The following is a 17733-nucleotide window of genomic DNA, read 5'->3' as shown; positions in this document are numbered from 1 at the left end:
AAGAACTTTTTTTCCAACTACTCAGTTGGTCTAATAAAACATATCACATCTACCCAAAGAAGCGTGCCTGCCAATGTCCTTAGACCAACACTGCTTCAACCAAAAACTCTACCAGAAGAACAAACCTGGGAGAATTCTCCTTGAACTTGCATATGCAGCCTTAGTGAAGTGAAGAACTGTACCTTTCTCAGCAGTTCTTCTGCAAGAAATCAAGTCACTTCAACTGGAAGAAAAGCCCATATAAAGTCATTTTAATCTGTGTTTCTTTCCTAGCTTTACCCATTAATTTCAAAGCAAAATGTATTTGGTGGGGTAATACACAGTGTTGGAACAGTCTTGTTACATATGCGTATGTTTCCATTCTTCATTGTAGCTGCAATTGGCCCATCTGCCCTTAGAGATGAATATAAAAAAATCACTTTTATTGATTTTTTTTTTTATATATTACTGTCATTTAATATTATTTAATATATTACTTTACTATAATATTATGTTCTCAATAAGTGAACAATGAAATTATTGTAGGACTTATAGGATAGTTTGCTTGTAAAAAGGATTTGAGATTTTTTTTCTTATTAATAGAAAAATACTACTGATTTTTTTTTAATGGATTGTGTGATTTACTTTCCACCGTTTAAAACATGTTGTTCAAGTATTCTGGTTTTCTCCACCTAAATCATGAGTTTTGTGAACTAAACCAGTTTAAGAGGATAGATCTAGCTCTTGAATTCGTTTGTAATGCTTTTGATTCTTGCAAGGGAAAGGTAAAGAGGTGTTTTACTTTAGAATGAATGTATTTATTCTTTCAAAATATAATCTTTTAAGGTGATTTCAAATAATTTGTTTTTAAAGGTGCATTTAAGCTAACTTTTAAGTTGTTTGACTTGTTCCAGCCTCCTTAATAATGAGGTCATACACTATTGACATGAAGCCAACTAGCCCTTTTGATTCATTTGAAACAATCACAAATGCATTATTACCATTCGATCTGTGTACATAAAAGGGAAAGTGAACTGCTCATACACTTGGTTCAGCTATTTTTTTTATTTAATTTATCAAATCAGGTGAAGAAGCAAGAGCTACATAGAATGTAATCTAAATCAATGTGTGCATATCACCTGTCAACTCAATTGGTAGTCATTTGATTATCATGGATTATCAATTAAAGTCAAACACTTGTTGCCTTCTCTTTCTTCTAAAGCTTTTAAACCTTTACACTTCATGGATATAAAACTATCTGCAAGTTTCATAATACAAGATAATTCAGTATGTTTACCATGCTGCATGTACTAGGTGGACTGTGAAATTTGAGTCGTGGTCCTGTAGACAGTGTAATATAAAGGGACTGATAGATAAAATAAGTGAAATGGGTGGTCACACATTTCCAAAAGTAGAGTCACAGGTATCGAGAAAGGCAGCAACATTCACTCTTTTCTTTCCAGTTGCATCCCAGTGCTGCTTGCAGATGTTTCTCAGGCTTTCATTGAAATGTGCCTGAAGAATTAGGATCCAGATTTCAATCCCTAAAACATTCAGAAGTATATTGATTCAGAGTTCTGGTTGGGCCTATTACATATATGGCAATGAAAGTCAGATCCACCCAGAATTCCCTCTGCCCCACCACTCTCCCCGCCCCAGTAGCTGAGAAATTGGGAATCTGGATATTTGGTTCAGGACATGCTTTAGACTTAAATGTGTTAATAGTACGAATGAAGTACAGGTGGATGTAAATAAGCTAAACTTTATAGGGAGTTTATCCTCTAGGTCCACATTTTTCAGTTTGTGTCTTAACGTATTTGGGCAAAATCCCATTTTCTTAAAGCACTTTGTTGCACTTCAGGGAATAATAACTGATCTGGAAATCAAGTTCTGAGCATCTCATAATCAGAGCTCTCTTCTGTGACGTTATTTTATCAGTTCCTGAGAGTCCTTCAGTTTATTGCAAACCTGTAATAGGGACAAAGTCACATTTAATACTGGAAAGCTGCTACATCTGTCTTGTCTGCTTAACCTTCTTATTAACAAACTTGTTAACACATTTCATGCTCAAAAGAGCTTATATAAGAAGACTTCTGGATTTGAATGACAATGGGAAAATTTCAGCCATCAGTTAAATAGCAGAAGAGCTTTGGCAGCAATATTCTGGAGTATGCTGTAAGCTTAAGTGGTTGTTTTTCACAGAATTTCTGTTTCTTCCTTATTTCTCACTCTTACTTTGTTATTCCAAACTCACTATGATTTTCCCTTCTCTAAAACTGTGTTCTCCTAAACTCATATATCTTGAACTTCATTAAAATAAACATTTTCCTTGATTAAACCCTATTGGCTGAAAGCATGGAAGATCTTTTGTGCTGAAACCTCCCTAATGTAAACACAGTATTTTGATATTAATATTTTAAAAGGGGGGGAATTTTTTCACTACATGCCCCTTACCACATGTTTTGGAAGAAAATTCTAAGCATTTGGACAATCCTGCTGCTTTAAATTTTATAGGTAAATTTTGTTTTAGCAAATATAAATAAAGCTAATGGATATTCATTTTTAAATTAGATTGATCTTTGATGAATATAAAGTGAAAATGATTGGGGAAAAATATTCTTTGTTCTCAAAGAGGCCCTGGCCTTCCAGCTTGAGAAACACTGATTTATTTTAATTAAAAGAAAATGAATATTGTTGGAAAAACAGAATGTATACTTGTGTACTAATGTATTGTGATAATGGAATATAATGATCAGTGTGAAGCAACAAGCCAAAACTTAGTATAGTATTACAGAGTTTTGATTTATGTTGACATCATCTCTAATTTTTAGACTTTTGTGAAATAAAAAATGTTAAGATTCATAATGCAAGTAATTGTCTGCATTAAGCCTCCTTGTCATATCCACCAGGACATTTTATGTAATAGAGATGTGTGCTAGAATTATTTAGAACATACAGTTCTTATAATAATGATACCTGTTTCATTGACCTCTTTCCTGCCAGCCTCCTACTCTGCCTGCTATATTGCTGAATGCTATTAGCATTTTACTGAAAAGCATTTTACCTGAGAAATTTGGCAGCACAGCCAGTAGGATGTTCCTCGGTGTATAATGCTTAAATCATTTAATGGCGTTTATGCATCTGACAAACATCAAGTTAGAGTAAGTAATTAATTTTAGTTTGTAATCAAATCAAGAAAAGAATAGAAAAGAAAAAGTAAAAGGGGGGAGAGAAGTTTGAAAGTTCTGTTGAACCTTCAGGGTTTTGATATTTCTTGGGATACCACTAAGTTAAAAAAACAGTTTATTCAGGATGGAATATGTGATATGTAATACGAGAGCCACAATGAAAATGAAAACGGGGAAATGTAATTACCACAAGCACATCCAACTTATAGCATACAATTTAATTTATTATCCGCTTCTCTTTATCAAATAGAATCAAGAATACACAAGGGCACAGGATGAGTCTGTCAGAAAACTGGATCTTTTTTTTTAACAGCTTCTGAAAGTCATGGATAACTGCACTCACTTGCCCTTTGCTCCCCACACTCCTTTTCATGTAATAGAACCATATCCCTGTTTGAAGACACACACACACACACACACACTAGTATATTTTAAGTGCAGATCTCCATGGGATTTTTTCCTGTGATGCCTCTCTTGAGTCTTACTTTCCTCCAGGTCTTTTTATATAGCTTCGTTAGTGTTGTGATTTTGCTACCTGCGGGGGTACTAAACACTTATCTGCTGTGGTCTGATGTACCATTCCTTTTCATATTTCTTCCTTGGACCCTATGTAGGCTGAAAATCTTTAGGGAACTGACTCCTGAAATAGAATAAAGAATTAATTTTTCAGTACAGTGCTCTTATTCTGGCTGCTGCTTACCATCTTCCATCAGTTCCGGGGAAGAAAGAGTGCTAGATTCACAGTATGAAAATATCTTTTGCTGGAGTGCTTTTGCCATCTCCTTGTCTTGTAGGTCACCATGAAGCCCTGCGATGGAACTTCTGAGCTAGAAATAGATCTGTCTTAATTACTGTCATGAGATTTGTTAGTGCAGACACAAGGTCCTCTCTTTCAGACAAATAATTTGGCAAGACAGACAGAAGGCAGGAGAGAGACTCTGGGCAAACATTTATTTTTTCCCCCTTAAATATATTTCTTCCGTTTATCAGGTGTTCATTGAGAGGGAATTCTATCAGTCACTGAGTAGGCTGCTTAAAATGGACAAATCACTACTCCCAATCTTTGTCCTCTATGTTGGATGCGAGCTTGGCACAGTGAGAGAGAAAGGGTACCATTTGCTCCATATTGAATTAATATGGTTGTGGATTCTGAAATAAGAAAATAAGTAAAGTTCTTCATGGACAGTTTGTATTTAACTGTCATCCACACACCAGCTGGTGGCAGTGCAGTGAAGAAGCCATGAGCAATTATTTTCAAATTAAACTTTCTAGTGGTTTATAAATATTCTGGTAAAAATTTGCAGGTTAAACAGAACACCGAGCTTTGACAGAATTTAACCATGTAAGAGCTGAGCTTTGTGAACACTTAAAAAAAGTGCTATTTTAGATATTCAATCTAACTTTGTTTAATGAACAAGTTTAATTTAGATAAGGCTTTTGGTATCTATTTTAAAGCCGATTAATCAACCTGAAATATTTGATACTGTATATCTCCTGAACTTGTCTCCTTTAAGATGAGAATGTCCCTTGAAAAGTACTTAAGGAGCAACCTTCATTGTAATGGGTGCTTTTTTTTTCAAGGTGGTCAGTGAAACACATGGAGAAGCTGTTAGGACAAGATATGTTAGGACCCGTTCCAAACTTCCAATAACTACAATAGCCTTTGAAGTAGGTTATTAGTTTGTAACTAAGCCTTGGGTTAGTAATAGAACAAGCAAATATGAGTTTCATCAAGATCATTTAATTTGCTGGAAGCATAAATAAATCAGGAGCTTGTTCTTCTAGATAAGAAAAAGAAATACTGTTCTTTGTCTTCATTGGCTGACTTTGTTCATCAGCTTTCTCTTTTGTCTTTGAAGGATTTAAAAGCACACACAGTCCCAAATAAGTATGAATGTTATGTGTATATTAAGTGGAAATAATATATTAAATGTATTATTCCTTATTGGTTTGCCTGTAAAGATCAAGACCGGGGCAGCAATTACATTGTCATTTATTTTCAAGGAGACAGTTGCTAAAGATAGTATAGAAATCACATGTAGGAATGAGTGCATACCATTTTGATTCAACTTGAGAGTAGTTGCTTTCACCAGCAACTTTCTTTCAGTTTTCACTTTAGGCTTCAGTAAGCTAATAATTTATAACAAGAACCTACTGGAGAGACAATTACACAAATGGGGAGTATAGTGGGAAGGAGCTTCTCATCTGCTACTTTTGTAGCTACCTTTGTACCATACATGAGCACATGTGCAGAAAAATACTGTAAATTGGAATGAAAGACAAGACCATCATCAGAGATAAATTGTTAGTTTTTTTCACTTATAATGCATATTCATTAGGCAATACTTAATGATGAAACTATTTTCACATCTAAATGACAAATCAAAGTGTAGAATCCCATCTAATGACTTATGATATTGAGTAGAGAAGTGTTTCCATATTAGTCTAACTTAGGAATTAGTGTACTATGAAAAGTGTCCAAATCAGCCACTCAGGGAAGTGACACCAGTTTGTTCTCTAGTAAGAAGAGGTTTTCTGACAAAAGTAAACCAACATTCCACTTAATGCATTTGCAGAGATTTTGGCATAGTCTCTAGTACCTTACATAACAGCCATGGATTTTTGTATCAGTTTTGCTATAAAGCACCTTAGGTACACAATTTATTTATAATTCTCATGAGTTCTAATACAAATCACACCACCCAAAGGCATTAGTGAAAATAGGGGGTTCCATTCACTATGATGGCTTTATTGTCCTTTGGATAGTCATTGCCATCCAGATAGGTGGTATGTAGCTCACGTATACTTGTGGTTTTGTTACAATGGTTATCAACAAAACTGTAGCTGTGTCTGCCATCCAAACTATCCACTTCTATTTTGTGGATAATCTGAATTTGTCTGCACACTTGAATTTTTTGGATCAGAAAGGTATATTATAAGTGCAAGTTGTTATTTGTTAGTAATGTTCTTTAAAAGGCCATTTCAAGTGCAGCATTAAAATTGGATTTGGAATATTTTCCATGTAACCAATTTTCCATATTAACTTAATTCTTTTAAAAGGCATTGGTTGAGAATTCTTTTGTATTATATGGCAGTACTATTAGTTGGATTGAGGAATCAATAGTTAGTTTATTGTTATGGAGGAAAAGTTCAGGACATGAATTAAACTTTGTTGAAGAGAATTAGGCTGTTTAGTAGCATGCCAATATCCATCTGAATTAGACCCTAAAGAAGTTATATGTTCCCGTTTTAAGATCAGATTTTCCCCAAACAGGAAACTTGCTATTCATAAAATATCTGCTTTAACTCTACATTTATTATTTCTTTGTTTTGAGAAAAAAAGACTTGCAGTAAGGTAATTCTGGAGACTGGTTAAATAATTACTGAGTTAAATAATTTTCCTCTGGGAATTCAGAGGTCTGTACTAGCAACTTACCTTAAAGGCTTTTGCTTATTGCTTAGGAAAGATCTTGGCATAAAAGTTTTCTAGCTATATAGCTACTGCATGGGGAAATCTTACTCTTTCAGTCATTAATGGGATACAACTTATTTTTAATAAACATGTAAACATTTATTTTCCAATCTAAAAAATGGAGAGATGATGTGATTTAAAGAAAGAAATAACTATAACTCATCAGCAGATAGTTTATGGGTTAGACTTCTTATATTTCTGACTCGTGGATTATGTTGAAAAGGTGTTGAATTAATTTTTATTTTCTAGTATTTGAATTTCTATTATTTCTTTGCGCTGCAGTCCATGTTTTCCAAGGATTGTTGCTTCCATACTCAATAAAAAGCATGAACTTATACAGATTCCTAATTATTCTCCAGGTGTGAATTCCTGGCACCACTGAAGTCTGTGGCAAAACTTATATATATATATATATATATATTTAAAGGGACCAGAATTTCACCCCTCATGACTTTCCCCATCCCTCTCTACTCTTTCTCTCCCCACTGTTGGAACAGATTCAACTTACGTCATAGCAGGCATGATCACTCTTTCACTTTTACTCTGCACCCTGTCCCTTCTCTGAAATCTTCTGCTGATTTAGCACCATAGGCTGCATCCAGACAAGCGAGCATGTGCCTGTTGTGGTGTTTCAAAGCAGTTTGAGATGCTGCAAAAGGCACTCTTAAGAACAAAAAAAAATGTTTCCCGCACTACATGTTTGCAGCATGGACTCTAAATTTGATACTGGGAAATCTTTCTATGAAAAAATAACATGCCAGAAAAAACCGGCATAGGCTGGGTCCTCCAGAGAGACGCTATGGCACCTGGCCAGAGCAACTCTATGGCTGCCGTATGTCCCTGCTGCTCCAGCAACGGTGCTCCCTCTAAGCTGCGTGGCATGTGCGGCCATGCAGGCACCCCTGGCAGTGTCCAGCAAGCTGCCTCAGAGTCCTGGGGGAAATAAGAGTAGGGCAAGTCTGCAGCAGTGGATCAGACCCAGGCGCTGTCCCAGGTAAGTAGGGACGTGGGGGTCAGAGGGTAATGTGTGAGGGGGGTGGAAGGACTGTGGGTTGGGGGGTACTGCTTGGGAGCAGTGGATCCCCTGCCCACCCCCTGCATGGTGCACAGCTCCTCTGTAGCAGCAGCTGTCAGGGCACTTATGCCTGCTCTTGGCAGAGACTCCCAGTGATGTGGCACGGCCTTAGACTGGCAGCTGTACATGGCGCCAGCCTGGCCTGCACGCCCTCAGGCAGGATCAGGCCGCTCTTGCTGTCACCCGCGGCTTCCAGCACCGTAGGCAGAAGCTGCGTGCCCTCAAGCTGGGCTGGGTCCTACTTTCATGTACCCCATGTGCCATAGGACTGGGCCAGGTCAATGCAGGCAAGACCCGGCCTGGCCCAAGGGCGTGCAGTTTCTGCCTGCTTCCCGGAAACCATGGGTGACAGCAAGAGTGGCCCAGTCCTGTTTGAAGGTGTGCACCAGTGGCTGGGCCAGTGCCACGTGCAGCCGCTGGTCTGAGGAGGCACTGTGCCACCAGGGGTCTCTGCCAGGAGCGGGCATGAATACCCCAACAGCTGCTGCTGCTGCTGTGGGGGAGCTGTGCTACATGCTGGGGGCGGGCAGGGGACTCACCCCTCCCAAGCTGTCTCCCATCCCCACACAGACCCCCAATACCCATATATACCCCCACAATCCATCCACAAACCCCACACTACCCCACAAACCCTACACCCACCCACAAATCCCCCCAACTCCTCCCAGAAAACCACACACACTTTCCCCCTTGCAAAACCCATATCATCCCCTCAAATCTTGCACCCTGCATGCCCAGCCACCAGATAGGATGGGACAGGACCTGCTGGCAGGAACTGTGGCTGCAGGGGCAACTGCCAAACTGCAGCCCTGCCCCATGTCCACACTAGTGCTGGGACATGCGGCCTCAGCCTCGCGGGGGGGTCCTGGTCCCAGGAACCACTTCGTGGGTGTAATGGGCTGTGGGGAGGAGTGGAAGTGGCAGCAGGGGTGTGTGTGATAGAGATGGGTTGTGGGTGGGGAAGAGCTCTGGGTAGGAGAAGCTGCTTAGACCCCGCTAGAGCAGCTTATGCAGGGGGAGGCCAGTTTGGAAGGGAAGCAGCTTGCCCAGCCCAGTTGGGGGCTTCCCAGGAATGGCAAGTGGATCCCTGGGGCCTGGGCAGAGCCGCATGGAGCAGAACAGCAGTGTGTGGCACTGCTCAGAGCCATCAAGCAGCGGGTAGGACAGCTGCAGCTGGACTCATGTCCTGATGCTAGGAGGGAACTAGTGGGGCAGGTAGGGGCTGCGGGTCAGGAGTGAGGGGCACTGCCAGGGCTGTGGGTTGGGAGTGAGGAGCAAGGGCTGGTGCAGCACACTGGCATATCAGTGCTGTTCAGCGCCCCACATCCTGGTGAGCAAAAGGGGCAGGGGGCAGCTCTGATTTTTCTATGATAAAAAAACCCCAAAAGCAAACACCAAAGCATATAGATATTTAGAATTTGGTTTATGATGACGATAGAGGCATTGGTAGGCTTTCAAATTGCTTTAAACTTGTAAATATATCAGTAAAACATTGTTGAACTGATCTCTCTCTATATAGTGGTGTTTCATTTTAATCATGGAAGAACATGGATTTGGGGTATTGTAATGAGAGAATTTGGGTTTTTTATCAGAGAATTTGCAATTTTCAAACAGCGAACACCAGGATTCCCTTCTGGTGAGGCAAGTGGCAGGATCTGGGCAGAGGAGCCTGCCCAGGACCAGCACCGGGAACCCAGCTGCAGGGCAGATGAGATGGCTGACCTCCTGGCCATTTGGGGCCAGGAGGACATGTTTTGACAGTTTGAAGTGGGCCACCACAAGGAGTACATCTTCTGGGCAATAGCTGCCCAGATGGCAGAGTGGGGACATGACAGCAGTGCCGCCCAAAGATCAACTGTGCCACCACAGCCCACTGGCAGCTGACCCAGGAGTGCAGGTGGCTCTGCTGCAGTGCCCAAACCACAGCCCAGGTGACCATGTGGTCCCTATCTGGGTCTGGCAGGAACACAGCCATGGGGCCACAGGTCCAATGGGGCAGATGCTGTCTCAGGTGGCAGCAAGTCATAGCCAGGCAGCAGCCCCCACTGCCAGTGTGCTACAGTGGGTAGAGGGGGCAGGGTAGGGTGCCAGGAACTCGGTTTGGGCTGCTTCAGCAGTCCAGTTGGCACAAGGGGCTAGTGTCCCCAGATACCAACTGGCCAGGCCTCAGAAGATCCTGAGGGCAAGTAACCCTGAGATGCCCACCAGGGTAGCTTTTTACACTGCTGGGGCCAGCACAGATGCTGGCCCCAGCCTATATCTCCCCCTGGCTGAAGATCTGGGAGGAGCTGGACAGGGTCAGTGTTCCCCAAGTGGCATAATTTGCCCCACACCAAAGTGCATGTTCAAGTACACGTGCTGAGGCACAAGTCTCTGGCACAAATTTGTGCCACTGCTATTTGAGCTGCTGCAAGCGCAGGTACGTGCATGTGTGGACGTGCCCATAGGGTACAAAAAGAGTGGGCATGTAGAAAAATAGGGTCAACAGAATGTTCTAGCCATAACTGAGACATTCAGGTCTTTCAGGTAACTTCTCCTTTGACCACAGGCAAGACAAGTTAATTATTTTAAACGTGAATGGATTGTATTCATTGGAAGCAATCTAGTACTTCCCTCAAAGAACCTGATGTATCACCTACGTGAACACCACAGTCTGAAAGACTGGGAGACTTGGGACCAGTTCCAAGCCAGTATCTCCTTCTTTCTAATGTCACTGCCAGTCCACCCTATTGAACCCCCAATCTGCCTTTCTTTGTGGTAACTTTTCAAACCTCTGTCCATGTGAGGCAGAGTACTGTGAACACTGCTCTCTGTAACTTTTACAGGGTAGGTGGAGTATGAGGCCTACTGTTTTCTCCTGCCTGAGACACAGTGCCAGCTATTTACTGTTGAAACATGCAACAGCTGTCAAAAAAACCAACATGGTGTGCATGTCTGCACACTCTCTCCCGCTCTGTCTCTTTCGCATTAAGGCATTTGAAATCGGTCATTGCTGACTTACCATTTTTTCAGCCATTTGGATTTTGGCTTATTTGCTTCTTATAGAGACATCAATAGCTATTGTGCTTTCCTTGTGCATTTAAAATAAATTGGCCCCAGAATGGTGCAGAAGGTTGTTTCTTTCTCACATATTAGGTTGTGGTGTTTATATATCTTTTTTAAACTGCAGAATGTTTGTCAGGAACAAGTCAGCAAAATGTTGATGTATTTTGTTCACCCACACACAACTGTGACAAGAGTTATACCCTAAAATCTTGGCAGTTCACATATCTCTCCTCAAGCCATCTTTTTCTTTTTCTTTTTTCTTTTTTTAAGACAAACTTAGCAGAGCTATTAGCTCAGTGGCACATGTGTGTGAACGATATCCATCTGTGTTGCTTCATTACTCTAGGGAGGATGAGCATGCCCTTATCCAGCAGTACTGTCAAACTCTGGGAGGAGAATCACCAGTGAGCCAACCTCAGAGTCCTGCTCAGATCCTGAAGTCAGTGGAAAAGGAGGAACGGGGAGAGCTGGAGCGCATCATTGCTGACCTTGAGGAAGAGCAGAGGTCTGGTCATCTTCCCTTTCTGTACCTTAACTTTAAATCGTCTTTAATCATAAACAAGCCATTTTATCATGGTTGCATAAATGAGACAAGAACCAAAAGAGTCGCTGAAGTCAGAGATTCTAGTAGGAGTTGGAAAACAAACACTCTGAGCAACACGACTCTTTGCAGACAAAGCTCCTGGGGTTGAGCAAACACTCTTCCTTTCAGTGAGTAGCTATTTCACTCCTACATATCTGTGCTGCTGTTATCACACACGTGGAGTCCAGACAGCATCTTAGGATAAGCTACTTAAACCGCATAGATACAGATGAAGAAAAGATTTACTGGATTAGGGAAGAGATTTTAAATTTCTTTTCCACATATATTGTCATGAAATGTAATCTTCCCTGTTTTTCCTCATTAATTGTATTAGGAACCTGCAGGTGGAATATGAACAGCTAAAGGAACAGCATCTTCGGAAAAGCATAAACCCTCTCGGGTCACCCCCGGACTCTGCTGTATCTCCCCTGCACACTTCTGAAGATGCTGAGCTCATTGCTGAGGCCAAACTCCTAAGGCAACATAAAGGTCGCCTGGAGGCCAGAATGCAGATATTGGAAGATCACAATAAGCAACTGGAGTCTCAGCTTCACCGGTTACGGCAGCTACTTGAGCAGGTAAATACACAACGGCACACAGCAGCACCCTCTGCAAACTTTGGTGTGGATGAGATGGCTTTCAAGTTTGCAAACACATTTTCAGTGGACATTTCAATTTACTTTGGTGCACTCAGTGTTCACACAGAGGTTCAACAAAGTGTGTATATATTTACTTTCACTTCTAGATATATTTGTAATAGCCAAAATCAAAACTGAAGCAAAATGAGCTTCAGAAATTCCCTAACCATAAAAACTGACATTTTTTCTTAAAATAGACCATTTTGTGTAACAAAGGGTTCTTAGCACCCTGCAGCTGTCTGGCAACAGACAAACTGCAGCTGATAATGCTGATAATGAGTGACATGTGGCATTACTATTAAGGCATTCGCTTACAGTGCTTTTTCAGGAACTCAAGAAACATCTATGACAAGTTCAGCACAATGCAGGCAACAACATACAAGTGTAGTGCTTGTTCTCAAACTAACTGAAAAAGGAAAAAAAAAATATACCCTCCTACAACCATTCATCCCAGCCACACAATACATCCATTTAGTCCTCAGCTCCCCATAGCTAAAGTTGGGCACCACACCTTTTTCAGAGTGATGATGACAGAGATGACCACATCAAGCATCCTGGCCTTAAAATGGAAAAGATAATTCCAAAGAAAAGCCTGGAAAACTAGACTATTCCTCCACTAGATCTTTTGAATCTTGTATGTACCTGGCAGTATAGGTACAACTGAATGTGACAGATGCAGCCTGCTTGCAAATCTCAGTGGTGTTTGAGGTCTTATTTTACATCTTGCAACATGGTAGGTTGTATTGGTATCACTTGCAAAATTTTACCTGGATAGAGAAAGAATTGGCTTGTAAGGACTGGTTTGGTTTTTCTATTTAAACTGCAGGAATCTGGATGACTTCAGAATTTTGCATCACTGTTCTCTTTCAAATTGATTCAGATAAACTGAAGTTCAGTGTGACAAATATTCCTAGTCCCTCCTGGGCCAAATGGGTGTCCTCAGCTGGTTCCTAATAAACCAGCTTTCCACATCCCATAAAACAAATGTCCCCATACTGTGAAACTATCCCATCCATGTTGCAGTCCCAGAAGAGAGGTCAAAGAATAAGTCTGATCTATGCATGTAGTTTCTGCAGGTAGTTCTGATAAAAGAGTAATAAAAGAAATTAAAGAGTATTAAAAATACAAGAGTATTAATATGCATCTTCCCTGGTGATAAATCGGTTCTGCTAATGGAGGACCTCAGCCGCTCTTGCTGTCTTCCTGACATTTTTTACCATCCTCAAGTGACTTAAATGTTTAGAAATGATGGTAGTAACAGACACAGTGGTTCATGTCAGTGAACCATCTGGACAGTATTTAATATAACAGTGGCTGTTTCTAAGTGCTTAGAAGAAGGTTTAAAACCTTCATAATAACAGGATGAGCAATAACTTGCACACAGGGGAAGTTTCTGCTGAGCCCAAAGTAGGTAGTAATTGGCTTATGTCTTAAAGCAAGAACATTTCCATCCATTAAAACTTTATTCTTTTTAATGTAACGGTGGATCTGCTCATTAGTCATATAATTGTGTAATCCTTTTGGAACCATAAGCTGATAAACTTCATGTGGCTTTGAAGGTAAATTGTGTTGGGCAAAACAAGAACAACAGCAGTGATGATGATGTTTTATCAGCTTTGCCTTTTGATTTTTAGGTGTTCGCTATGTCTTGTTTTCTGTTCAAACAGTTCACCTTTACTATACCATTCCCAATTTTAAACCCATTATAGCCATAGACAAGTGTTACATTTGTAGTGCAAAATACACCTGTTTAGTGCTGTGAAAAGTGAGCGGATAGCCATACAGGCAATTTGTACCACAGAAAAGGGGGCCAGTGTCACAAAATGTTACCTCCTTCCAACAGGAAATTCTTGGCAGCGTGACATTTTCTTGCACTGTGTGTAATACCTGTACAGTTGCATGTGATGCTATTGGACATGACTCAGTCTTCCAGCATCCCAGAATGCTTTGCTCTTCAGTCGGCCATGGCTCCAGGAAGTCTGTCTGTAACTGATGTTGAGCTCTGCTGCCCCAGGAATGTGGAGCCATGCACACATGTTGCCATGCAGACTTGCTTCTCAGATCTGTCTGTGTCTATGTAGAAGACAGTCCTTCCCAGTCCACACGGGGGCAGATTGCAGACTATTCCCAGAGTACTGCCCAATTTGAGGGTTTATCTTCCAAGCTGGCTTGGCACATCCTGAAGTTCTCCTACCACTGCTCGTTATCTCAGGTCCCCAGAATGATTTGCCCCCAGTTCTTGTTGCTTGCCCTAGAAACCAGTACCCAGCCTAAAAAGTGGTCTGTGAGCACCCAAACCTGCATGATGTCCAGTGTGACATTGTCCTCATCATCAGCCATGTTGCTGTCGGGGGTCAAAGAGCAGAGCTGGAGAACACTTGTGACCAGAGCCTTGGTCAGGTCCTCATGGCCATGTTTGGTGCTGCGTACCAGCTTACACACAGCTTTGCCATATAAGAGGTGGCAGGCCTTGACTCTGTCCCAGCAGGAGTGTAGCATGCACATGGCTTCCCTACAGTGCTGAATCAGGAGCTGGTTAGGGCATGCAGGCAGCAGGGATCAATTCTGGGCAAGCAACATAACAGATGAGCTTTGGGGAATGGAAACTGATTCGGGGAGCTGTGGTGCTATACTCGCAGTGCGAGGAGGAAGTCTCTGGGTAGGTGTGGTCCTTGGGTTACCAGCCAGTTGGCGTTTTCTGCTCTGCTTAGCTGCCCTCAAGATCCTCTGGAAGTAGGGTGCCCCTGCCAAGCATGTGCCACCCCCCTGGTTGTGGAGCATCAGCAGTGCATGCTCTTGCCATCCTTTGTAGTGCTCTGGACAAAAGGGCACTTGAACGGCTCTACACACACATCAGGCCACATTTTTGTGGCTCTGCAAATTCCCTAGAAATTCTTAGTGCTTCAAATAAATGCTTTTCCATACCATAAGTCACCTCTTCTTTGCCTCTTCACACTTAACCAGTCCATCTTTTGTCTCTCTCAACATTAGGAGAAACTTCTGTGTTTATCGTTCTGCCAACCCCTCCCTGAATCGGTTCTGGTTTTGCTGAATCTTTCTGGTGATGGGGGAACCAGGCCAGAGCCCAGTAATCTAAGTGCAGGACCACTGGCGTATATAATGCTTTGGTAGCTTTCACCATGCTTTTGTAATGACCCTAATATGTGCTTGCTTTTTTTTTTTTAACTACTATACATTGAGCAGATATTTTCATGAAGAGCCTACAGTGATGTCCTGGTGGGGTTTTTTTCCCCCTGAAAGATTTGTTTAGAACCTGTCATTGTTCATGGCTTATTCAAATGTTACCATCCAGTGTACCTTGAACTTACTTGCTGTGAATTTCCAGTTCATTAATATATTGATTAGGTACCACTAGTCCTAGTGGATAATTTGGGGCATCCCACTATTAATCTCCTTCCAGGCTGAGATTTGGCCATTTATTCCTCCTGTTTGTTTTCTTTCTCTCAACCAGTTCCTGGCCAGCGACCAAACATGACCTCTCAGCTTGCCACTACTGACTCTCTGTGGTAGTCTCTGTGAAGAATTTCATCAAAGGCTCTTTGGAAGTCCAATTATTTATCACTTCTCTCTAACTTTTTCCATTTCCTCAAAGAACCTTCCTTTTTTTTTCTTGATAGTGTCAGTTTAAAGATAATTTTTTCTGCTGATGAGATGGACAATTTACATGGAAAACTCTCATTAGGCTGAATGTCAGTTTTTCTTTTATAGCCATCACTAGTAGTTGTTTAAAAACTAATGGTGTCCTATTTACAGCTATCCCTGGACAAAACTGCCATTTTATGCTATCACTTAACTCAGTGTCTTCTGTCAACTGCAAATCTCTCCCTTTCATTCAGCTGCCTAGTTACCATGTATAGCCCTCTGATTGTCGTTTGGGTTAATAACCTGTCAATGAATCTGAAATCATTTGGGATGTTTTTTCTCCAAGAGATGCAGATGTGTAGGGAGGGGGGAAGAGGAGGGATATCATGAAACTTAAAAGCTGCTCAGTTGTAATAGTCTGATCGATGAATGCAAGCCCTGGAGGAAACTCTTCAGGGAATAAATTTAACAGGAATATGCATTCATATATGTAGTCACCTATTTTAGGTCACAGTACAGATGAGAGCATGCTATTTTTATTATAGGAAGCCCAGCAGATTGGTAGCTGTCACACAATGTTGTCATTTTTGTCCTCCTGATTGATTATAGTGCCAAACAGGAAGGTGAAACAGAACTGGCATGTGGCAGCTTTGACACCAGCATGTTAAAGAGAAATATTCTCCTTCCTTCTTTAGCCCCTACAGGTTCCAAGAAATGTAAAATAGAAGCAAAATGTCCTTGTTACTAAAGACATTAAATACTGTGAGGATTCTTTCCTTGTGGGTCAGCAATCTATGGCCCACAGGTTGGATCCCAGTTTGCCAACTGATTTCATCTGGGCTGTGGCACAGCAGCATAAATAAAGGCGGAGACGCTGACACAAGTGCTGACCTAGAGAGAGTGCCCCAGATCCCCTCCTTCTGTGTGTGCCCCTTCATTCTTCTGTTCCACTTTTTGTTGCAGCCTCACCTGTGGCCATCCCAGCCCTCCTTGCTGTCTTTCACATGCTCACTTATTGCAGCTGCTGCTTCTCTCACCACAAAATGTCATCACTTGTAGCAGTCAGTGATGATGGGAATTGGCAAGAAGGGGTAAGGGACAGTGGTGGCTACAGTAGAGGGGCATGAGAGTGAGACAGCAGCTCTTGGCACAGAGCAAGGAAGACCGAGATGGCAGCAAGCATTCTGGTCTGCCTTATTTTGACCTGTTGCTGGGTAAAAGTTGCCAAACTCTGATGTCTGGCTTGATTGTGCGATATTGTAATGAGTCGGAGTTTACTAGATTACTTAGAAGCAAAGGATCATCCCCTAAGGAGAAACAAGGGTGGAGTACAGTCCCTACTTTTCTGTTAAAAAGCAGAGGAAGAGATTACCTTGTTCTGCAGCTGGTTGAGTGGAGTTGTCACTAGTTGAGATCTAAGGTGGGTGCCTGAAGGGTTTTTGTGGCTCTTTGGCTATCCCAGAGCAGCAGCAGGTAACAAGGGAAGGAGAGAGAGAGAGAGAGAGAGAGAGAGATTAAGAGTCTCTTACCACCAGGAGAGAGGAGATAAGCATAGGCTCCTGTGGGCTGAGTGCAGGCTCTTTCCTTCCAGCCATTCCTCCTCCCCCTGTTGTGCCCCAGCTCAAGTCTGGGATCATGCCCGGTATGCAAAGGCCAATAAAGATACCAGGGGTGAAAGTACAAAGAAGGTTTATTGCTAGCAATAAAAGGTGCAAGCGGAATAATTCACGTAACAAGCACACCAGATCACTATTTCTAAGCATCTTTTATACAGGAGTTTTCAAGCCTTCTCAAGCGTGCTTGTTTGATGATTGGTTATAAGTGAGTGACGCAAGAAGTTCTTTACTGAGCATGTCTCTATACCTGTGTTTTAGCCATGTATCTCATTTACATACATGTGTGTTTCATTAGCATACTTTTTCCCCACCTAGGGGTGTGATTTTTAGTATTTTAATGAGCCCTTTAACCCAGTACTCTGTTTCTTCTTTTGTTTTCAAGCCTCCTTTATCCGAGACTGTCTCCTCCTTATCATTGCAGATGGGCATTTTTCACATAGCATTCTCTTCTTCTTATAGTCTCCGAGTAGAGGTTTCTAGGTCACTCCTTACATTTCCCCCCTTTGGAGCATTTTTAATTATTATTATAACTGC

At 41.7% G+C, this 17733-nt stretch overlaps 1 protein-coding gene across 11 annotated transcripts in view; it reads left to right on the top strand.

The window, feature by feature from the left end:
- UTRN (utrophin) overlaps positions 1-17733 on the top strand; it is a 580332-nt gene that overhangs the window by 535320 nt on the left and 27279 nt on the right. For all 11 annotated transcript variants that reach the window (XM_025204844.1, XM_025204843.1, XM_025204842.1 and 8 more), the window contains 2 exons: positions 11106-11264; positions 11677-11920. In XM_025204844.1, coding sequence (XP_025060629.1) covers positions 11106-11264; positions 11677-11920 — 403 coding nt within the window. The remainder of the gene's footprint in view (positions 1-11105; positions 11265-11676; positions 11921-17733) is intronic.

Source organism: Alligator sinensis, unplaced genomic scaffold, assembly GCF_000455745.1.
Source record: "Alligator sinensis unplaced genomic scaffold, ASM45574v1 scaffold153_1, whole genome shotgun sequence".
Taxonomy (NCBI): Eukaryota; Metazoa; Chordata; order Crocodylia; family Alligatoridae; genus Alligator; species Alligator sinensis.
The sequence above is the reverse complement of the archived record's forward strand: the minus strand, read 5'-3'. Positions and strand labels throughout refer to the sequence as shown.